The following is a 23,455-nucleotide window of genomic DNA, read 5'->3' as shown; positions in this document are numbered from 1 at the left end:
GGAGGTGCCATGGGGGCCAGTGTGGCACCCTGGGGCTGCATCCCCTTAATCAGTTGTGAGTCGATGTGGGGAGGCACTGCTGGCTGCTGTTGCTGTTACACCTCCATCTCCAGAGATTTTGTTTTGAGCTGTGTGCCAGTGCATGTGTGTGGCAGGGGCTGCGGGGTCCCCAGGGCAGCCTCGCATTGCACCCCACGGCACTGGTGCTCCATGTCGGGGTGCCGAGGAGCCAGTCCCTGCTTTGCTTTGCACGGGGGCTTGCGGCAGACACCTCCAGAGGTCCCTCCAAGCTCAGCCATGTGCTGTCGAGCTCCCTGCGCCCAGGCCGGGGGCTGCACAGAGACCTGCATCCGTCCCCGCCGGCCCCAAAATCCAGGGGGTTGTGAGCCCCCCCGAGCAGGTTTTGCCCAGCGAAGGCCGTAAAGGGAATGACGGGGAGGCGGATACATGAGGGCAATGTGAAAAGAACAGCCACTGCTGCCGGCAGCGTCACCCAGCCCCTTCCCTGACCAACTCCCACACCTACCCCCACCTCCTCCTCCTTGCTAATTAACATCACTGGACCAGTGTTAAACTGGAGGGGTGTAGTTTTCCTTCTTTAAACAAAGAAAGGAACTGAAGAAAGGAATCCTCCCAGTTCCACGATCCAGGGGAGTTAAACACGGCTCCAGGGGAGCCGCCCACTCTCCCACTGAACAGGACCGTGACTCTCCTGAAAAACCAACACAGAGAAAATGGGCTTTGGTGACAGCACAAAGAGTTTATTAAAGCCGGGATGACAAAGCTGGATCATTTAGATTTGTGGCAACACCACAAATTTGCTTTTGTGAACATCAAAATGCTTTTTTACTGGTAAGATTTCAAATCAAATCAAAGCTGACGCAAATGGCTGAAGCAGTGGGAGCTACTGATAGTCACAGTTGGGTACCATGGAAAGAGTTCTCTGTGGGAATAGCGGCTGTCCAACGTGTCATCTGCTGGATCTGAACATTGTATCTTTTGGCCTCTGTTTGAGAACCACTGCCCTTGAAAAGGATACGTTGGAGAATTCCTTAATCAGCCAAGAGATACAAATACAAAAAAAGTAGAAACAAAATAATTTCCTGAAATTTCTGAGGCCAAGAAATTTTCAGCCTAAAAGGAGAAGAAATTCAATAATCGATGAACCTGAGACATTGGGATTTGGTTTTCCTCAGCTGAACTGGTCCCCGTCCAAAGTTCACAAACAGCTCCTGGGACAAATCTGAACCTTATTGAAATCAACCAGAACAACACTACTACTGCCTCCAGAACTAAAAACCTGAACTTTTACACAACAAACCAACATAGAGACTATGGGTGAGAAACAGAATGAAGCCTCTGGCCACAGAGATAGCATTACATTGAAAAGTTGAAAAGTTTCCAGTAAATCTCAATGCCAAATCTGACTGAGCTGCCCGTCTGTGCTCTGCCAAATCTCTCCTCCCTGGGAATGTCTCAGCAGACTCTGCAAGTGTGTAAATACAATGGTAACTGGAGCCCTTGGCATCTCTGGTGGGAGCAGGGAGATAAAGTAATACAGCTCCAGGAGAGGGGAGAGCTGTCCTCACATAGTCTCTTGCAATATCTCAAACTGGGCAATAACACTTTAGAACCTCTGGCTAAGCAGGTAACACACCTAGAAGAATAAACTGCAACTGAGATGGCCAAGCCTGCACTGAGGGCTCCAAACATGACCCCTTCAATCAGAAGAATCACTATCAAACAGTAAAGAGCAACAGGTTGGGTTCTTCTGAGCCAGCGGATTGGCAGGATGTGGTTTCTTGGAGCTTGAGGGGCTTCGGAGGTTGAAGCAGCTCATCTGCTCTACATCTGTTGTGCTGCATAGGGATAATATATTCCCCTCAGGAGAGGAATCCAAGATATACGTTTTTACGGTGGAAACATTCACTCTTCTTTTAATTTCCAAACTTTTCTTTCTTCTGCTAGCACGTTGTTGCAGGCTTTTATCAGAGCATGGCACTGGTGGGAAATTCTCTGTAAGCCCTGGCTGAGCGCTGCTGAGGATCTGCTGATGGCGAGCTGCGAAAACCGGGTCAGAGCTTTCTGAATTGAGATCAACCAAGTATCTGGGAAAGCAATTTTTTCTGGAGCTTTCCAACTCAATAATCCCATTTGCCTTCCTCTGCTTCAGCCCACTGTCAGCACATCGAGAGAGCTCGCCTTTCCTCTTAGCAGGGTATGCTTTCTTCCTCCCTACAGCTTTATTCCAGGGGATCCTTCCTGGACTCTGTTTTGTTTTGTTGCCTACAGCTGCGTTCTGCACCTTGTGGTCTGTGGACCTGTTGCTGTCTTTTTGCTCAGGTGGAGCTTTCCACACAGACTGGTGGCAACCTTGAGGCTGTTGCTGCTGTGACGGTGTCAGGGCTTCAAACCCTCCAGTGCCTCTCCTGAACGCCTTCCTCCGTGGGGTTGGTAGGGGCGCTTCCAATGGTACAGGACAGTGTTTCTTCTGACTGCCCCCCAAAAAGTTACTGTCAGCCCGGCACATGCAAGGATGGGTAGCACAGCTCTGTGTCTCCAAGCCATATTTCATCTTCTGTAAAGAGGTGTTTGCTCCGTCACAGGCCTCTGTAGCAATGGCTTTGCCTCCTGAGGCTGCACCCTTAGAGGTGCCATCCTCAGTGATCTGGTTCCTCCCAGGGGAGTGTCTGTGTTGCTCCCCCACTGTCATGCAGTGGAAATGAGACCAGCCTGAGCAGCTGCAAACCCTGCTGCCTCGGCAGCAGGGCTGGCATGGGTGCTCCTCATCCAGGACAGGGAGCTGGCACGGGCCAGGGGAGGTCTGGGAAGAGTTATCTGTCATGTGAGGGGGCAGTCTGGCACTAGGCACAGGTGTGTGCTGCTCAGCTGAGGCAGTAGAGAGCTTCACGAAGTCTAGTTCTTTACACAGCTTCAGGTGCTGGTCATTCAGCTGGGCTGGCAGTGATTCCAGACCCTCTTTCAGCAGCTGAACACTGGATTTCACATCTGAAATCTCCGCATCTTTCTGGGGAAGCAGCAAGCAGAGCAGAAGCAGTAAGCAATACATGAAAAGGCACAATAATAAGAAAGTTTCAGGTACCATGTGTCAGTTTGATTCAAAGATCAGCAATCTGTATCTTCCTGTGTATCCTCAAACTGTCCCACCAAAGTGAGAGGTTTGGAACAGAAGCACACCCCTAACCCACTGTGTGCCCCCTCTCCCAGGAGCACTGCCTTCTCATCACTGGTATGACACATCCTTGCCAAAAGCAATTCCTACAGCAGGCCTTTGGAGAAACCAGACCTGTCCAGGAGGTCTCTGACAACTAATTCTTATGCCTCTGACACTCACTTGTTCTGTTTTCACCTCTTTTTTCCCCTCTCCCTGGGAAACACCTCACTGAAGGGACAAGGTGTTGCACTTTTGCAAAGTGCTCTCCCCTCACGGGCATGCACCTCCTCCAGCAAAGGCATGTGCCAGGTGAGGGAGCAGTGAGTGCTCTGTCGTGGTCTGCCACGACAGGGCACTGTTGGGCTCTTGTCTTACTGACCAGGGCTTCATCAGAGCTTACAGCACTGTTAGCCAGTGGTTGGGTAAGCATCCATCAGTATCTGGCCTAGAATTAGCATTTTAATACATCTTTCCCCCTTCATTATAACTAGAGCAGTCAGCTTTATAATCCACCATCTGAAGGCAATTTAATATTCAGTTAGTATTTTGAAGAAGTGTGAGAAATTCAGAATGAGGATTCAGAATAAAAGATTAATTTTGCACTTACGGCTGCAAGTCTCCCCTCCATCTCCAGCAGTGCCTGCTCCATTTGGCTTCTGTCTCTCAGAGCTTTCAGTACAGAGTCACGGTGACTTTGAAGAGCATCTTCCACTAAACAGGGAAATCAATAAAAAACACATTTGGTCTTTCATTTGTAAATGTGAATAAAGTACTATCAATACTATTGCTGCTTCCTCCACGTCTTGGCATGAATCACCACAGAGATTCTCCCGCTGCGATCTCCCCGTGCCTCGGGCCATGAACAATGGGGTGGATGTTTAATGCAAGGCACTTGAAATTTGTAAGATGCTGCACATAGGCCAAACCTCATTTACTGTGCTCTGTTAATGTGGCAGCTGGAGAGGAAAGGCTACGCAAAGCCACAGTACTTGGTAGGCTCAGTGCAGGGAAGGCTGAGGCTTAGTTGTCTGCCAGCTGCACAACAGGCATGGCCAAGGCAGGGGGACCCCAGTACAGCTGACCCATCCCAGCGTAACCAGCCCTTTCCTGCAACCAGCTGGTGGTAAGTGGGAGCTTGAACAGAATGGAGATGTGAGAGGTTAATGGCTAAGAAGTGCAACCAGAGAAACTGTTTCAGAAATGCACAGGAGGCTGACGACTGAGGGGAAAATGCTGGAAGGGATAGTGGGAAACGATGAAGCAAAGAATTGGGATTTCCATTTGCTGGGCAAGGGAAGAGAGAGGGTCAGAAACTGCCTGAACCAGGCAGCTGCACTCAGCACTTGGTAATGGGGGCCCCAGCAGTGTCCTGTGGGGGCACAGGCTCCCTGGGAGGGTACTAAATTGGAGCAAGATGCTCTTGGCTTCAGTCAGTCTTGTTGAAAAACTGATAAAACCCCAGGAATTCAGGTTATATGATTGGATAAGAATATAACTCCCCCTATGCAGCTGCAATTACTCTTATAGGAACCACTGTCGTGCCTAATATGCTACAGGATGGGAACACAAATTGCAGTGTGTGTGGAGATGAAAACTCCTTAGGAATCTTATAGAAGTCTCCTTTAAAATTGTAAATTAGGACAAAGAGCTGAGAAAGAGCAGAGAGAAAGAGTTAAACATGTCTGGTCTTTCCTGTGAAGGCTGCAGAAAGGTGTGTACAGCCAGTGTGGTTAGGGTGGAATGTTGGCTGGCTGGGAAAAAACAGGATCCAAAGCATTCTTGCTAAAGCAAAGCACTGCCAAACCAATGGACCAGGATAACTGAAATCCTGGTTCATGGACTAGCACTGCACACTTGAGGAAAAAGCAGAATAAAGCCTACATTTAAACAAGTGGCTACAAGAGCTCTGCAATTAATGAATCCTCTTTTGCTACAGATCCAAAGTGTTTGATTGACTTTGGTGTCGATGGAGCTGAGAGCCTGGATGAAGCTGTTCCTCTTCACCCAGTGTTTATCTCAGCTCCTCAATGCAGCACCTCTCGCCCTGCAGAGCTGTGCTCACAGTCTGCAGAGCCACAGGGCACTTGGGATCCCTTCTCCTCATGCTCAGCTATTTTCATTAAGCTTGTAGGGACTTAATTATCTCAGTGAGCTGTGCCCTTCTGTCAAACTGTAGATGGAATTGGTTAAAGAGTTAAAAACTATTAGGGAGAGGTGGGCAGAAAATAATTGTAGGCTTTGCTTCTGGGAAAAAACAGGGACATTTAAAAAAGGTACATTTGTGAAGGAAGAAAGGAAAGAAATCTGAGCAATTACAGGCTTAGTAGTTTGATCTTATGGTGCAAGGTTTTAGAGCAGGCTTTAAGGGGAAAAGTACTCAAAGACATGGAAGGAAATGGAATAAAATGGAACAAGATTGGAAAAAGTGGATTGTATCAGGGTAATGTAATGCCCTAGGACAATGCACAAGTCACAAGGTAGGTGACTTCTTAGACAAAGGCAACACAGTGGGCTTTCTGTAGATTCAGACAAAGCTTTTCAGTGGAAATTGTCATGTATTATGAAAAAAAGAGAGAGAGAAAAAAATAACAGGAAACTTAAAAAATAACCCTCATTTAAAGGGAAAACATCAGTTCTTGCTCAGGGTAGCATGAGGGGACGAGGTGGCTCTGGAAGGTGCTTCTCGAGGCCTGCTCATGAGCCAAACACACTTAAAATCTGCTGTAGTCACCTGGGTGCAAAAGCCAGAGGGCATTCAGGTAATTAGCAGGCGACACAAAGATGCAAATGCCAGCACCAGGGGTTACAGGTGAGACAGGGCAGTGTGCTATGTGGTGGTGCACAGGCTCTGGCTGACACAACTGCTGTGGACCCCAGGATGTCTGGAAGCCTGCATACAGTCCCAGCTGTGCAAGGAAAAAAAAGAGATTCAACTGAGACATGGGCAGAGAAAAGCTCCAGGATAATTAAGTGCTTACATGGTAATCTCCTCTTATGAAAGGAGATTGAAAGTGTTGGTCTCACTCAGCCACGCAAAGCAGAGGTGTGTGGTGGCACGAGGCTGGAGATGCTGGGATGGGGTGCTGCTGAGAGCTGCCTCCCAGTACCAGGGAACTCCTGTGCCAAGCTGTATTTTTAACTTTGCCTTCCTCCAAATGGGTGTTGCTTGGGCGCAGTGCTGTCATTAGGGAGAAGGAACCCGCAGGTGCCTCATCCATGTGTCTTCCTCACACACATTGAATTAAACCACCTCCCAGATCTGGTTTTGGGGGGAATTTCTCCATTTTTTCAGGATGCCCATCACCACATGGCTTTGCCTTGTTCTCCATAGGAGCGTGGCTGATTTCTGAGGATTATCTGCACATATTTCAACTAATATGTTTTCTGCTGTTGCAGGCAATTTGGTTGTCATTTTTAAGCTTTTAGTCTTTTGCTCTGACAGATTTAGACTGTTTTATAAATCTAGAAAGCTATGACTTGCAGAATGGGTTTGTAATGGGGGAGTGAATGTTTGAGTGGGCCTTTTAGACTTTGCATCTCCCTGATTGGACCTGAGGGCTACCTTCAATCCAAGAACAAGTTTTTGGGGAGCCTGCCAGCCTACAAAGAGGGGGAAAGCAGCAGTGACTCAAGGAGGAAACTGCTTTCATGTCACTTTATCACCTTCCATCTCTGCATAGTGAAGACACAGAAAGGGCAGCATCCGCAAGCCTACCACGGCTTGCTGCTCTTCTCCATATGCTTAATTTTAGCTCAGAATTATTTTTAAAACTTTCTAGTTTCCCCAGTCTGTCTGTTCTTCTTCAACATAGTATCCTCAGTCTAAAAATAGTCCTGCATCCACTGGGCTTGTGATCTGCACATACGTTTGACTCAGCACAGCACGCTGCAGGCAAGCAACCAGCAGCCAGCCTTTTGAGTGCGTTTCATTTGTACGTGTAGGAGTATTCTGCAGAAAAGGAACCTCAGTACAGAGGAGGGGCACTCTCCTTCCCTCCCTACTTCCATACCAGAGAAGTGTTCAGACTTGTCAAACAGTAGCAAACAAAATAAAAATGGATGTTAATAGAGACTTAAAAAAATAGGCATTGAGACGGCCAAACTAGATCAGATCAAGAACTCTGTTAGTCAAATGTCTTGCCTTTGAGAATGATCAAGAATGGCTGCTTCAGAGGAGGTTTTCTTCAAATAAACCCTGCAGCAGATAGTTATTGAATAACTTGATCATAGAGAGAAAATCTTTACTCGGTTAATGGGTGACATGCACAGACTTGTGCCTCTCTTGAGGTAATTTAAACAAAGCATGTTTTTTACAAACGGGAACATCGCTGTGTTTTGATTTGTTGTACCATTTTCTTCAGATGCTACTGGTTTACAGTAATAACATTTGGAATGTGAAATCTGGCATGAGATAAAAGGCTGTAGGACCTCGGGGTAGGGCTGCCACCCTGTGCTGCAGAGGGTTCCCTGCAAATCAGCCTGCACCCAGATGCAGCTGCACTCCCAGCAGCTGAAAACTACAGCCTGAGCAGCCGAGGGAGGGAGTGCCAGCCTCCCAGCCTAGGAATATTAAACAGCAACTGCTTCTGATGCCTATCTATCATCCTCTGTGCAGCTCATCCTGAGATTGGCACTGACAGCACAGAGGCTTTAAATAACACTTTGGAGAGAGGTTGGTTCCCCCACGCCCAGGTTCAGTAGGGGAAGTAGGAGGTCTTATAAACCTGGTGAGGCACGAGCAGGGAAGGCAGCTCTGCAGCTCACCAGAGCCCTGTGTTCTCCCTGGGCAGCAATGGAGCTTTGACAGTGGGTGGGACAGACAGCTGTATCCTGCTTGGATATACTCTGAGCAGTCAGCTGGAAGGTTTGTGCTGGCTTAGCCTGAGTTCTCTTCCACAGCGCATCAGACAGCACCTGCATCAGTGCACTGTGGGATGAGCTGCCCCTGACCTCACCCTGTGCTACAGCACACAGTGCTCCAAGCCCTGAGCAATGAGGGGTTTCAATTTCCACCAGAGCAACCACACTTCCTCTCACCATCCATGCTGAGGTGTTTTGGACTCTGGTTAAAGTCCCGCACATCAACAACTTTGTCAGTCAGTGCACATCTAGTTAGCAGCTACATGTAAAAAAACCATTTCTTTATTCAGTTTCAAACCTTTTGACTTTTCAATTCACACAGAATGTAAGGTAGTCTGGACTGGATGTCCCAGTCTGGACCATACTGTTCACAGTAAACAAGCTCAAATCGCATCGCTCTAAAAACAGTGATTTGCCCTAGAAATCTTGCCAGCAACTGCTGGGCCTGGGGAGTCTGGAAACAAATCATGTTTGAAATTTTCCTACCAGGCACTGGATCCTATCAGAGAATTGCATCAGCTCGTGCCTCTGTAAGTGACACATTGCACATTATTCTGTCACCCTTGCTGGCAGTGCGTCAGAGGACTGCCTGCGGTGTGCTGGCTGGAAGGATGCTGCTCATGTGCGATGGAGCCAAGGTGGTGCAGAGAATATGGCTATTAGGAGCTGTCACAGCTGGAACTATCAGATACCAGGACAGCAAAGCAGTTCAGAGAGGGCTGAGTGGTGAAAATTGGGTTTGTATAAAAAATAGAAAGCTTTGATAAAAGCCTGGGTATATAAATTAAAATGAGAAAAATATGAAAAGAAACGAGTTACAGGAGCTGAAACCAGAAGGAAAGAGCAAATGATGAGCAGGCAGGTCAACCAAAGAAACTGTGTATAAGGTGGAAGAACTGAGGCCACAGGGTCTGCCTTCCTCTTTACATCCTTGTGCACTGCACACCAAGATGTGAGCAAGGCTCAGAGCAGCTGTGTCTCTGCGGAAGCTGCTCAGGCAAATCTTGTCTCATCTCCGGTGCCAGACACAGCTCTATCCACTGTGTGCAAGCACATATGGACAAAAGAAAACATTTTTTAAAAATCTTCCTGCACAGAGCATGCCAACCCAACAGCATTTGGAAATGCTTTGGAAATACATTTTGAAAAATATTTTCTGTTTTCTCCTCACCCCATGGCTATGCAGACTGTGCCAAATGTGCTTGCTACCCACTGCTATAAATGCAGCCTGTGATACTCCATATAAGCTTTTAATAAAGACAGACTTGCTTTCCAGTTCCACCTTTCTTTGCTTTTCAAAGCTGTTGGAATGTCCTGGTGCAATAGTTCTCTTCATCTTCTTCATTCCTCTCCTACATGTGAAACCCTCCACTTCCAGTGATTCACCATGTCTCTGCTGTGTCACCAGCATCCCCAGGTACTGTGTCATCAGCCACTGACATTAAGAGCTTTATCAGCTCTGAATTTAGCTCTTTATCACCTATGTTTTGGAATTTTATACCAGTTTTTCAAGGGAATAGCTTCAGCTAGGATCTTTTCAAGGCACTAGTGCAGGTATTTATTTAGTGGGAACTTAATTATCCATCACTGTGATACCAGTCAAATGACAGTGTTTATCAGCAATTAAGCATTGACAGATGAAACTCCCAGAAATAAAAAAAAACCAACATTGTGCAGCATGTGATGATTTTCATTATATATTCAACATTCTGCAGCATGATGCATTACAGAAAGTGCCAATTTTTCTTTTCAATTGCCTTGAAAATCTAGTAGCAGGCACCTCTGGGAGGTTTCTCATTTCATTCAAGGCACATTTATTTAAAATGGATATGGAGAAGAAAGAGGACAGCTGAGTAAATGGTATGGAATGAAGAGGGGGAGTTGTGAACAATAGATTTGATTTTCAGTGCCATGACAACAATTTCTGTGCATGAGGTATGTGAAATTAGGCAAAGTCCTGCTGCAGAGTGGACAAGTTGAGGCACTGAAGTAATTAGGGGGTGGGAAAATGTGTAATAGGGAGCTTGTTGTGCTGGCCAAAGCAGACAGATTCTTGCTTACTTTAGGGTCCCACCAAGAGCACTTGCCAAGCAGAGCAAAGGAGTGTTCTTAGTACAACAAGATTGGTATTTCAAATGTACAGGCTATTACAGCCTCCAGCAGAATGCACCAGGCTCCACTCCTTTTGCCTGAAAGGGCTGTGTTGACTTAAAGGGTATCTGTCAAAGATGTGCTTCGTGCAAGCCACATTTTGCCCCCACACTGAATACTATCGTGCTTTTATGAAGGTCTGCTGCCTTCATCTCACAAGGTATAACTCAATTCACCTTTCTTGCATGTATTGGAACTGGCCTCTTGTTCTTGTATAGAGCAAGGCAAGCTCTGAGCAGAGTCCTGACAGGGTATCGATAAAGCATCACGACAGCATTAAAAATTAAGGTACCCTCAAAGATTCAGATCTAAGCCAAATTAGAAACAATTTCTTGAAGTGTTTTCCCTTGGTAAAGGCTTCTGTGATTATCCACCTCAGAGTTGTTCAAAAATATTTTATATTATTGGCTATTTTGGGGGTCACCTTTTTATCATGGCAATAGTGTGCTTCACTGTGTGATTCTCATTCAAGAAATGAGCAGTACTACTTTTGCTCACAGCCAAAATACAGTCATTTCAAGCCCAGAAGAACGACTGAAGACTTCAAACTAACACACAAAAATCTGAGAAAGCCCTAAAAACTGAAACTGGATACTCAGGATATAAATATCTAAGTTATTTTTACTGCATGTTCCATTAGTGCTCCAGATAGTCTAAAAATGATCATACTCCAGGGCAGAATACAAAAACAGAGAGGTGTGTTCATTTACGCGTGTACAGTGTCTAAGTACAGGAGAGCAGAGAAAGGGAGAAAATAAGAGAGCAAGAATGGAAAAATAGACAAGTCCATACCATGGATAAGTCTTATTTTCTCTCCTCCTTTAGGGAGAGCAGCTGTGGGTGGCATGACTTGCCCAGTTCACCCCAGCCTGGAGACAACAGGCTGACATTCAGCAGTTTGACTGTGCCCTCTGCTGTTAACAGAAACACAGGAAGGACTTACTTTTCTTGGAAAGGGTTTCTAGGTGAACCAAAATGGATTTGTATCTGGAATCAGACATTTCTTCAAACTTGTCCAAGCGTGCTTGCAGCTGCAAAAAACCAAAGGTAAATGAAAAAATGAATGCATTGCCTTTTCTTTGTTTGCAAAATCACAGCACCAGATGCCAGAGAACAATGACAGCAACTCATGGAATGGAACAGTCTGAAAATGATTGTTTATCTATCTTGAAACAATTTGTCCAGCTGTTGGTTGCAATCCCAAAGGAGATCTGGAATTGTTCAAAAGGCTCATGAAATCTTAACAGATTAAAAAAAAAAAGATAATGGTCTGTAAAATAGCATTAATAATAACTAATCAAATTAATTATAAAAGTATTGAGGGACAGACCTTCACCTTCAGAACACATTGACTAATCCTGAGAACAGACTACTTTCTTCAGGTAGAAGGAAAAAAGAGCTGATATTTGCAGATAGTCACTACAGTTTGTTTTTGTTCATGAAATCCAGAGAAATTCCACTGCTGGCTCTGAGGGAAGACCCTAAAGACCTTAATCCTAAGGACAGGCCACAAAGACAATGGTGTATGCAAAAAAAATTTCCAATTGTTGGTTTAAAGTATTCGAGTGCTCAAGATATATATTTTAAATATCAGCACAGTAAAGGAGAGAAAGTGAACATTCTGTAGCATTTCTAACTCTTCATTATTCTACATTCTGAATTTGAAATAACTTACCCCTTGAAGCCTGTCTTTGGTACTGGAAATAAAGGCGCTTAGGACCTCACTAAAATGAAAAAAAAAACTCCAACAAGTATAAACCAGACATGTAAGTTACTGGAGTGTACAGAAATTGAAAAGATCATAGTAAAAATGAGACATGAAACACTGCAAGGCACAGTGTAGTGTATAATGAAAGCACAGAAACATGGTTACTTCAGGAGGCATAACCCTTCAAAGTCACCTTAGTTGTTTTAGGAAAGCATGGCCTCTGCTTTGAAGAGTAAGAAAAAATGCATGGACACACATGCACAAATATGTAATATACATGAAATTATGGGGGTTTTACTCTCTGATACTTTGCCTTAGCATTCATGACTCTCTCAGAAGTTTTAGTTGGCATTTACCCAACTGCCCATTAGCTCCTGGGGTGTTATCACTGTGTTATCTGCTCCGGAAGGACCCAGCCTGGACGGAGGTGATGTGCCAGTTGCTGTGATACATGGTGTTATATTTGGACTAAAATAACTGTGGGAAAAACACAGGAAAAGCTCCAGCCTCAACAAAGCCCAAGTCAGGAAGAACAAATACTGAAAATCCTTTTCTCCTGAGATTAAGCCTGTGGTTTCTGTTATCCATCCTTTTAAGCTGTGCGAGCCTATCAGGAACCAGGCTTTATTCATGATTAACCAGCCACACCCGAATGCACGGGTGGTTGCTAAGCAAAGTGATAACCTTTTTCCTCTCTGAAGGTTCCAGTCAGTTTAAGTCAATCATTTAGTGTTGCAAATCACAACAACCAAAAAGATGGAGGCCGGGTAGATTCTAGTTGTGAGAATTAGGCAGTGCTTCTGAAACCTCTCTAGCTTTATGGAAAGGAAGATACTAATTTTCTTAGTCAAACTTGCGGGGGATACAAATTGATAAATTATACTCTTATCTTTGCAAAGATAATATAGCTATCTCTACAAACAGGTTTCTAATCTGGGAGTGAGCCTGGAGTGTAGGAAGGAGCATAATCCGTTTAATGAAAAAATAAAGGGTAATTATGAATGCTGCCTAAACATTTAAAACTATTTTTTCATTTCATATAATTCACTTACAAAAATCCTCCTCTTCTCTAATAGGCACTAGAGAGTCAATTTTGCCTTATCAGAAGCATAGTGCCCATTGCAAAGGCGAGAGAGATGCATAGCCTGATTTGATCAAAGGCTTTTAATAAAAACACTCTTCACTGTGGATGGTACATTATAAAATGTAACTAATGTGCTAAGAATTATTTATAGGTGCACTGGGGAGTTTGCCATCTTTAATTTTTGAGCTTCAAATGGTTAGCTTGTTCCTTAAAGTCCTCTAGGACCTACATGTACATTTAATTCTTGACATTTAACAAAGAGTAGATGCAAATTACATTAGCAAATTACACTTGTCTGTTACAAAAAAAAAAAAACCACGTAAAAACCTTGTATACAAATACAATTCTAGAGATATGTACAGGTTTATAAAGGTGCAATCTGTACAGAGGTGTGTTTGGCAATCCTCCCATTTGGCCCAAATGTGAAGGTTGGCCTCGGAGTCCCTTTGATCAGTCCTCATACAGTCTATGAAATTCTGAGAAATAAAAACTTTCACAGAGAATCAATAAAGAAAAAAAATCCCACTGATTAAAAAAAGAAGGACAAAGGTAAATTCAGGTTAGTGTTTTGTTATTCCTCGGGGCTTATGGCTGACTGTGTTACATAAATCACATTGTAAATAAACCCTATTCTCTTATCCTGTGACTCTTTCCAATCAGAAATTATTTAAAACCTGGAAAGATACTTTTCTTGGAGAAATATGCAGCTTTGTCATGTATGATTTGTAAGAGGGGAAGAAGGAGCTGCAGGGAGTGATAACCATCGGCACAGAAAGAATTTCCAATGGATGTCTACATACCGGTCATATTTGTCCTTTATTTTGTTCTTATTCACTTCAAAATTTTCCAAGACACTTTTCACTCTTCCTGTGCTAAGATTAAGTAAACCTTTGTCTCTTGTTTCTTCATCAAATAACTGTGGTTTTGTCTGGTATTTGGTAAAAATACTGGGCTCACTCTGTTGCACAAACAAAAGAAAAATGTTGAAGTATAAAAATAATCAGAACATTAATTAGAAAAACCCGTTTGTGTACCTAATGCTTTGCAGACAGAGATCACAGTGATTGGATGTGACAGATTAGATTGGACGAGGAGATTAAGAATTTCATGAGATTATGGTTCATTTAGTGTGCCTGGTTAGATTGACTCCCTGTGGAACTGAGACTCAGCCCAAACTCCTCCAGACTCAGGCTTTTCTCTCATTTTGAGGATTTCCAGTTTGTTACAATCATAAGGTGTGTAGATGTTTTCCCTCTTGGTTCAACACAGAGACTATAAATGAATTCCAGTGTTCCTGGAATTATGGAAAAGTTGAAGTTGTCAGAAGAAGCTCCCTATACAGGAATCTAAAGAAAATCCCATTGAATTTCCTGGTGGAGGACATAATTTTGCTGCCAAATAGCAACATCGACAGACTGTAGATGAATTTTTCACATGCTTCAATACACATTTCAGAACAAGAAATTTAATGTTATTATGAAAGCTTCATTCTACAAAATTTCCAGACACTGTGACCAAAATGGAAATGCCTTTTCTTTAAAACATAAGAAAATGCAAATTCCATTCATTTTTTCCTTTGTAAAGAGTGAATTTCCTTTTTTGTGTCTGATGAAAAGCTGCTCCTCAGCAAAATGCAGAGGACAGCAGACAGCATCTGGAACTGAAGGACAGCCTGGGGCCACCAAGCTGGCACCACTGCTCTTTCCTAATCTTTCCTCTCAGGTGTATTTATTCAGATCTGGTGCTCTCTGTTAGCAATGCAGAACCTATTTCAGTGAGCTTAGTAACATCAGAAACCATGTGCTCTGGGAGAAAGATTTTAAGCATAGAAGCTCTTCACCCCAGTCCAAAATCATTCATCTCCCATAACAACAATACAGCAAGGTCATTGCCAGTCCAGGGAAATAAATACTGAGCAGCTCTGTCATTCTTGCAGAAAACTAAGGAAGTGAAACACAGCATTTTTCAACGAGCAATAGATGTAATATTCTAGCTTGGCTAGGCAGGTGGTCTAAAGACTTTAACTCAAGAATAATTTCATATTATTTTAGTAACTTTCAAAATGTGATTGAAGAAAATAATACCTATCTCAATAACAATTTATAGTAATCTGTTATGAATATCAGGTTTTCATCCTACCAGGCTGCTACTTTGTCTTGTCACAGTAAATATATATACGTAGCAAGAAGATAACTTGATTCCAGCAGTTACCGACACTTGCAAATGTTACCACCTGATGTCAGGATTTTCCATTAACTTTGAATGGTGGCTGTGTGCCTGAACAGGGCTGAAGGAGAGCGAGACTCACGTCCTGGGAGTTTTGCTGTCCGGGCTGCGAGCCCAGCTCCAGCAGTGCCGCTGCCGACTGCACGTTCTCCGGGCAGAACTGGGAGCCGAAGAGCAGCTGAGAGTCGCTCAAACTCGAGTAGTCACTGGCAGTGCCGCTCCTCATGGAACACTTGTTAGGCCTGAAATGGGGTGGAGAGGGGTGTGAATGAGCCTGAAGGAATTAAAAGGTCAAATGGAACTCCCTACATGGCCTGCTGGAACCGCTCAATCATGGCCCACCCCAATATGTTAAAGAGACACCTTGGGGTTTGCTCCTAGCCAGTGCTGGGTCTCTCTCTTTCAACTACTCTGAATAATAAATTCTGTTGTAACTCAGGTGCTGGGTATTTGGAGGGCTATTCCAACAGAATAAAACTTTATGACTAATAGTTGACGTTTCTTGGGCATTTATTCTCCAGATGCCTTAAGTCTGACACACTTGAACAACAAATAAATGGGTAGCGTATGTCTGGACGAACTGATCTGAGTTGTTAGAAATATTTCAAACATAGTAACATGCTACTCAAAAGTGCTCCTCTTTTCCCTGGACATTGCCCAAATAAATTTTTCCCAGCTAGCCTTGACTTTGTGCTGTGTTGCTCTGATTGTACTCCTCTTCAGAGACACGTCATCTCCTTCTTTATGGACTAGGCTTACGGCACAGGACCACCTTCCCTCAGACAAGGGTTTCTCTGCACAGCTGCACTGCTTCTCATTGTGTTGGAGGCTACCTTCAATTTTTTGTTAGCAAAAATACACATTTTTTTCATTTTTCGCATAGAATCATAGAACAGTTTGGGTTAGAAGGGACTTAAAAGATCGGCTAGTTCCAAGGCCCCTGCCATGGGCAGGGACACCTTCCACTAGGCCAGGTTGTTCGAAGTCCCATCCCACCTGGCCTTGAACACTTCCAGGTATGGGGCACCCACAACTTCTCTGGGCAACCTGTGCCAGGGCCTTACCACCCTCACAGGAAAGAATTTATTCGTAACATCTAATCTAAATCTACCCTCTGTCAGTCTAAATTATCGCTATTCCATTGCTCCATATCCACAAGGTCTGGCAGAGTGCTTAGGCTGGGTCCAAACACAAGAAAAGCTTGGCCAAGTTTATATTCTCAGTTCTTGGTTTTTTTGAGCTACCAAGAAGGAGAGATTTGTTGCTGCCTTTGGAGCTGGGAATTAGAGACCAAAATTAATGAAAAAGTCTCTTATGGTTTTTCTTTCATATCAAATGATACAAGTAAAGGAGACAGAATGGGAGAGTAATTAATGTGTATAACAAGAGATGATCACCCCAACATTTATTAGCAGTGATGTGTTTGGTTAATCCCCAGTTTTGGAAGGAGCCCAAACATCATAGACACAACAGGAAAGGGATTTAGCAGCAGTATTTGAAGTGCTCAGTCTCCCTCTTCATTATATAGTGGTGTCACTGACAATATCATATTAATACTTTTGGCTTTAAGCTAACCGAGTACACTGAGCTGCAGGCAAAAATAGATGAGGTATGGGTTTCTGGGTTCTCAAAAACCCTGATAAATCTTTCTGAATTCAAAACTTCTCCCTTGATCTCTCTCTGGACACCAAATCTGAATATAATTTTTACTAGCACAGCTTCTTGTTTCCATCTCAGCTAAGCTTTGTAAAAAAAAATAAATTTTCTTAATCCACAGCCAGGATGTCGGGGAGAGATGTGAGCACATGGGCTGCCATGATCCCACACAGGCAGAGCCCCTGCCTGCAATGTGAGTAGCACATCTTCTGTACCAGTTTTCTAAATCCTCCTGTCTTCTCGCCAAAAAACCTCCCTCTTAGTTTAAGGCAGGGTTTCTATAATCCTTAAGTGCTTTACTGTCTTGACAACCCCCCTTTGAAAGTGTCTGCTACAACTGGTGAATATGACACCCCACGATGTGCTTGTTTTCTCAGATCCTTCACATCACTTAATACTTGAAGCACAAGATTCTTGTAACAAAGGGTTTTATGACCAGTATTTTGAGGAGTATTGAGCTGAGAGGACTTTATGAGCCAAGTGACTTCCCAGGCTTACTCTCCACTACAACCAAAGGCGGCTGCTGGCTGCTCTGAAGCCCAGTTTTTCTGTCTTAAGTCCACTACCTCAGCAGTTGCTTTAGGAATGATGGCACTTCTGCAAATTAGGGGGGGAGACAAAACAGATGTCTCTTTTGAATACACTCATTCCCCTGAGCAATGGATTTCTTTCTCCCTTGCTTAACACCGCTGGCAATTAATTAACTAACAAGACCATCTGGGCAAGCCAGGAGCCTAGCCATGGTTGGCCCAGACCTGTCTCTGATGGAGAGATCAGACAACCATGGTCAGATCTGGGATCAGATCCATGATCAGGCAACTGCAGCTCTTTTTACCACCTGACCATTCCCTTCAGGATGCCTGAGCCGCAGGGATACATGCCCTGTCCTAAATATAAACTCTTCCCTATAAAGAGCAAGGAAACATCCTAGATATGCAATCCCAGTTAGCAGTCCCTCCAGTGATGCAATAGTTTACCTTAGGAGAGCTTTTAGCTTTCTGCTAACACGAGCCATTCCCCAAATCCTCTGTGTGTTTGTGCCCATGACACTCCTATGGTATTGGCACTAGCACGTGTGTCCAAAGCAAAACCAGCTTTAGATATGTAAGATGAGTTCTTGTCAGCTCAAAAAATGGTAAATCATCTGCTGCTGACTGATGGAACGACTGCTTTTTTCCACCTAGCTTTATGCCAGGTATTGCAATATTGGCAGCTCCAACCCTCTCTCGTGATGTGAGCGTGATCTAAAAAATCTGCAGCCTTCTGCATATCTGAGGGGTCAGCTAGATCTTCACAGTCTCTGTTTCCCTGTTGTCAGTTAGAATTCTCCCTCTGTGACAGGAGTTAGATCTTTTGGGAACTTCTTTCATTTTTCTAAGTTCTGATTTCCACTCTAAATATTTTAGCACAACCATATGCAAATGTTCACCTTTCATTCAAAGGTTCTGCCTCCCCAAACAAAAACACACTATGCAACAAATACTCTCTTCTTGTGTATCTTGGATGTTCTAGTGACATTGACAAACTAAAAATTCATAACTATAAATTGTCATAGGCCTTATCAGTCTTTTTAAAAACCGGTAATTTTACTCTCTTGTTTGGATCCATCCTTACGTGCCAACACCAAGGTTTAAGAGTCATTTGGAAAAGCAATCTGAGACTTCTATAATTTGCAACATAACATTTATCTGCAACATTGCTGTGAGGGATTTTCTGTGGTTCTGTCATCTCCACTGAACCTGTGCCAACATCCCTCTTCTTCCCAAGTGCTGTGGGTGAAGCTCACTTACACCTTCCTGACACATTTCTTCAAAGTGCAGTAAAGCCTCTTTCCCAAAGAAGAGATCTTTTTCTCCTGGTAGCAACCTTGAGTAGGATCAGTGTCATCAAGTCTTTCTTCTCCTGATTCCCCTCCAGCAAATCTCCCAGCCCTTTCTGCTCCTCCTCATTTAGGGGCCAGGGCTGAATCACAACAAACCCAATTGAAATTCTAGGAGCTGATGTTCACCTGCTCTTCCTCCTGGCTTTAGCCTGTATCTATAGGAACTGTCTCTAGCTCTGCCATGCTGCTCTCATCCTCACTATCTGCTACCTGCCAATGTACCCAGCAAATGAGCAAGGATGAGCCTTGGCTTTGGGTGCAGGGGAACTGGAGGAGTTTAAATAAAGGAGTTTTAGCTGCTGTTGCAGCCTCCAGCCATTTGCCATCTCTTCGCTGGGAACAGTCGCAGTAGCAAATTATTATTCTGCTTCCTATCATTTTCACCATATCCTAAAAGGAATTTCCACAAACATATTCTGACGCTGGCCCTGATGCATTAACCACGACAAAATCTCTCTCAGTTATTCAGCTCAAACACTGCCTCCAGTTTCCAGATTTCAGGCTGAAAGTCTGTCTGGTCTTGTTTTAATTCCTCAAGGTCATTTTTACTTTCTATGAGCCACTCCATTATTCATTCGGCTGTGATTCAACACTGCCCAGACGTCCCTCACCTTGGAAACCACACAAGCCCTTTGTCCTGAGCTGGCTGTCGGTTGCAACAGGGTCCTTTCCTTAGGAGGAGATTGAGATTTCCACGGAGCAGCCGTTTTTGCTCCCACAAAATGCATCCCCACACATATTAAGATTAGACATTTGGAGATGGGGGGTTTTTTTGCACCCCTCACTCCAGCCTGAAGCCATTTTCCAGCCTGCACTTACAGCCCTGGTTTCTCATTCCTCGGAGGCTCTGGAATTTTACAGCTGCTCTCCTGGTCTTTGTCCTGGCTGCCTCCTTCGTTTTCTGCTTATTCTGGGACCTTAAGGCAACTTCAAAATATGCAACCTTGTGATGGAATGGATGGAATTTCATGGGATAATGGATTGAATGAGGTTGTTTAATTTGGAAGTTATTCTCAACAGCAGAAATAAGCCGTAGAGAGTAGTGGCTCAAGTAGGCTTTAACTTCCAGCATCCCTTTTGAATGCTTCTTTTATATTTTCATAGTTTCTTGGCCTTACATACTCTCTGGCAGGCTTTCTGCTTCTGATGTATTTGGAAGTTGGTATATGATTAGCTTTTATGCATTTAGCAAGTTACTTGTTTTCTCATAACTTCAATTTCAAGTCTAAATAATCAAGTCTAAATAATCTTTATGTCTCAGGCAAGCATTTAACCCTTTTGGCTGTACAGTTTAATTTATTTTTAATGAACTTCCTTATTATTATTGCAGTGTCTTTTTTTAATTAACAGTAGTGGATTTTTTGGCTTCTGCTGCTCCTGCAGAGATACTGACTCCGGTTCCCTACTGCCACTCTCATGGTAGCACTACAAGAGCAAATAGCCTGAACGTAGATCTTGTGCTCAACTCAAGGCTAAGGCAAGACGTGTCTCTTCCCCTGTGAGCTCCTTGGCCAAGGTAGGCATTTATGGTTTCTGAGATTGTACCTCAGCATCACACCCTGGTGATGCTCATCCAGTCGATCAGAGGCTGATTGAAGCATCGCTGCTTTTGTGGCTGCTGTTCTTGCATTCTCTGCGATCTTTTTCCATCAGCCCTCCTGGCTGGGCAGGCGGCAGCACTGCTGTAACACGGCACTTTCCCTAATGAAGTCTGGCATTTCGATCCACAAAAACTGTGTTGTTTGTCAATACACTTCAATTGAGCATAAGCTTTTCCATTACAGCTGTCGTGTGGCCCCCTCCCACCCTCTTAAGTCACTAGCACCCTGATATTATTGTCCAACTAGACAAGCTTCCCTCTGATAAATTTCTAAGATCTCTATTATGTCAATATTTATACATAAAACCAGGTGAAAGAGGGACTTTGGTTCCCCCCACCCTATTTCTCAGGCTGCCAGGGTCACAGAGAAGCTGTAACCTGACAGACAACAAATAAAACCCAGAGCAGTCTCGGGCTTGTGCAGAACTGTGGCCGTGAGGGCAATGCATCACCAAAGCTCTGCATTTCCTGGGAACCTGGTGGCAGCTGCTCTCAGAAGTAACACCCTGACTCAAACTTGCAAAGAACTCACAGAGTGAGTCATACTCTGCCTAGATTATACGCTGATTTTATGTTTCATTTTGGAAGCTCCCTGAAAGACAGTATTCTGGGGATTATACAGCATACCCTGCTGTGATGGGAAAGGTTTCTAGTAACAGAAGTAAGCCAGGGAAAAATAATCAACACCTTTTTCCCCTATTTCAAATACACACACACATTCACACACTACTATGGGAAACTCTTCTTCCCTTATGAAAAAGTTAATTGTCCTCAGAGAATTTCTCCCCCTTCTTAACTCCTCCAAAAGCCCAGCTGCATTTCCAGTAATGTTTTATGCCCTATTTGACCCCGTAAAGAATGTGGAATGCTGAGGAGTGGGTGTTAAAATCTTGTATGTATTTTCTTCCTGCATTAATAAACGAGTTAAAAGGGAAGAATTCGTAGCTGATAGGATACTTTGGAGGAGGAAGGAATTCAAGTGATCCCTTTCCAAACAGGCACCTGTACTTCTTCCACTCATTTCCTTTCCTATTGCATGACTCCACTGAATTATTTATGTATTTAAAAATATGTCATATATAACATAAGAATGTAATTATATATTTTGTATATAATATGTAATTTTTATATTTTATCTAAATTTCCCCTGCTCAGTCTCTGACCAGAAAGAAAGTCTCAGGTTTTCAAACTACTTAGAAACAACTTCATGAAAACAAACAATCCCCCCAAACAAACAAACAAGCACAGTAAATCTGCAGATACCAAGAATGCAATAGAATTAAGTAATGCACAGTTACAAAGACAAAACTATGACAGGTATAAACACAATTTTTCCCTGAATTGGTTCCCCTTTGACCCCTACATCTGTGCAAAATTCAATTAATTCATATCTATGACAAACATGTTTATAACGGGCAAGGAAATGACTATTATGCTTTCATTATCATCCATCATTGTGGTAACATCTGGCCAAAGAGACAGTATGACTAAAACTGTGAATTTGAACAAGTTAGTTATGTAAGTGGGTTATTTAACTAACAGAGGCTCAGAGCACCAAATTCACCAATTAGCTTCTCCAGAGATCAAACAGGGGATAAATCCCGCTGTCTTTTTCAGTCATGTGATACAAAAGGTGATGCTCTGCTGTACAAAATGCAGCCTGTCTTACATATTTGCCCTTCAGATGTTTACATCTGAATATTTGTTGTTTCACTATGGGCTGTAGATGTGGGGAGTTCTAGCTGCTCTTTGGTTCCTGCTGGGAAAAAAACAAGCCATGCGTATAAATGCAGGATATGGAATAATTTTCAAGTTACATGATGTGTAATAATATTGCACATCACACTTCATTTTATCTGCCCTCTGCACAGACGAGAGAAAAATTTAACCTATCTAATGACAAAAGGACAGGTCACAGGACTTCACCAAATACACCCCGAATGGACCAGGGTACGGCTTCCAGACAATGTCAGCTTTTAGATCCCCAGCAATGGTGGATCTGTGGCAGTTCCTGGCAGGCTGGGGGCACAAACAGGATCACAGGGGAGACCAATGAACTCCCATTAGCCTCCCATAATCAGCCATAGATCAGTTCTGGACATGTTTCACCTCTTCACCATCACTCCCACCATGTGCTTGGTTTCATGCCCCATCCCCTGTCCGTCAACCCACGCTCCACGCTCACACTCACCCCATGGCTGTCGGCATGCTCAGCATCTCCTTGATGTTCCAGACGTTGAAGTTCATGTTGTTCTCAGGGCTGACACCCTGGCGGGCAGCCCCTGGCCCTCAACATGGCCCCGGCCCTCATGGCCTGTCCCCGCTGGTGGCCGCCATGGCACCACAGTGCCCTGCAGGGAGGAGGGACATGGAGGGAGAGACCAGCCCTGCTTGGGGCAGCGTCTCCCGTGTCCTGTGGTCGTGGGGACAGCCCAGCAGGACACGGCCCTGCAGGCCCAAGACAAACCCGGCCTGAGGGTCTCCACAGGCCTGGGGCAGCCACACACTGGGCCTGCCCACCCTGTGGGGCCTTGAGGGCCTCAAGGGCCCAGGGTTCCTGAATTTCACCTCAGGGTTAGGGGGTGTCTGAGCTCAGCCTGGGGCTGAGGGTTCCTGGATTTCACCTCAGGGCTGGGGGTGCCTGACTCTCACCCTGAGGCTGAGGGCCCCCGGATCTCACTGTGGGCCTGGGGTTCCCTGGGGTCACCCTGGACTGGGGTCCTGGGATCTCACCCCAGAGCTGGGAGTTTCTGGATCTCACCCTGAGGCAGACGGTCTTGGGGTCACCCTGGGGCTGAGGGTGTCTTCGGTCACCCCAGGTTGAGGGTCCCTGGATCTCATCCCAGGTCTGGGGGTCCCTAGATCTCACCCCATGGCTTGAGGGGTCTTGAGGTCCTGGAGGGGTCCCTGGGGTCACCCCAGGGCTGAGGGTCCCCAGATCTCTCCCTGAGGCTGAGGGTTCCTGGGGTCACCCCGAGCTGGGGATCCCTTGATCTCACCTCAGAGGTGGGAGTATCTGGCTCTCAGCTCATGGCCATGGACCCAGGATCAACCCCAGCTCCAGTCTCTCCACAGGCCAGCTCTTGCCCTTCACCTGGGAGCATAATCCTGGG

The 23,455-nt window shown here is 44.5% G+C and overlaps 1 protein-coding gene across 4 annotated transcripts; it reads right to left on the bottom strand.

The window, feature by feature from the left end:
- Positions 1-716: 716 nt before the first annotated feature.
- On the bottom strand, positions 717-23,455 carry IHO1 (interactor of HORMAD1 1). 4 transcript variants are annotated; one of them, XM_051788552.1, is made up of 8 exons: positions 23,342-23,455; positions 22,534-22,693; positions 15,287-15,446; positions 13,779-13,936; positions 11,862-11,910; positions 11,130-11,217; positions 3,783-3,886; positions 717-3,028 (listed from the first exon to the last, which is right to left on the bottom strand). In XM_051788552.1, the coding sequence occupies exons 2-8, from the start codon at positions 22,587-22,589 to the stop codon at positions 1,721-1,723; spliced, it is 1,923 nt and encodes a 640-aa protein (XP_051644512.1). In that variant the 5' UTR covers positions 22,590-22,693; positions 23,342-23,455; the 3' UTR covers positions 717-1,720. The 4 variants fall into 4 exon arrangements, with proteins under 4 accessions (XP_051644512.1, XP_051644515.1, XP_051644514.1 ...); XM_051788555.1 differs by lacking the exon at positions 23,342-23,455 and adding an exon at positions 23,212-23,307; XM_051788554.1 differs by lacking the exon at positions 23,342-23,455 and adding an exon at positions 23,104-23,204.

Source organism: Manacus candei, unplaced genomic scaffold (assembly GCF_025592945.1).
Source record: "Manacus candei isolate 608988 ecotype Guabito, Panama unplaced genomic scaffold, ASM2559294v1 h1tg000025l, whole genome shotgun sequence".
NCBI classification, from domain to species: Eukaryota; Metazoa; Chordata; class Aves; order Passeriformes; family Pipridae; genus Manacus; species Manacus candei.
Note: the sequence above shows the minus strand (reverse complement) of the source record. Positions and strands in the feature narration are given on the sequence as shown.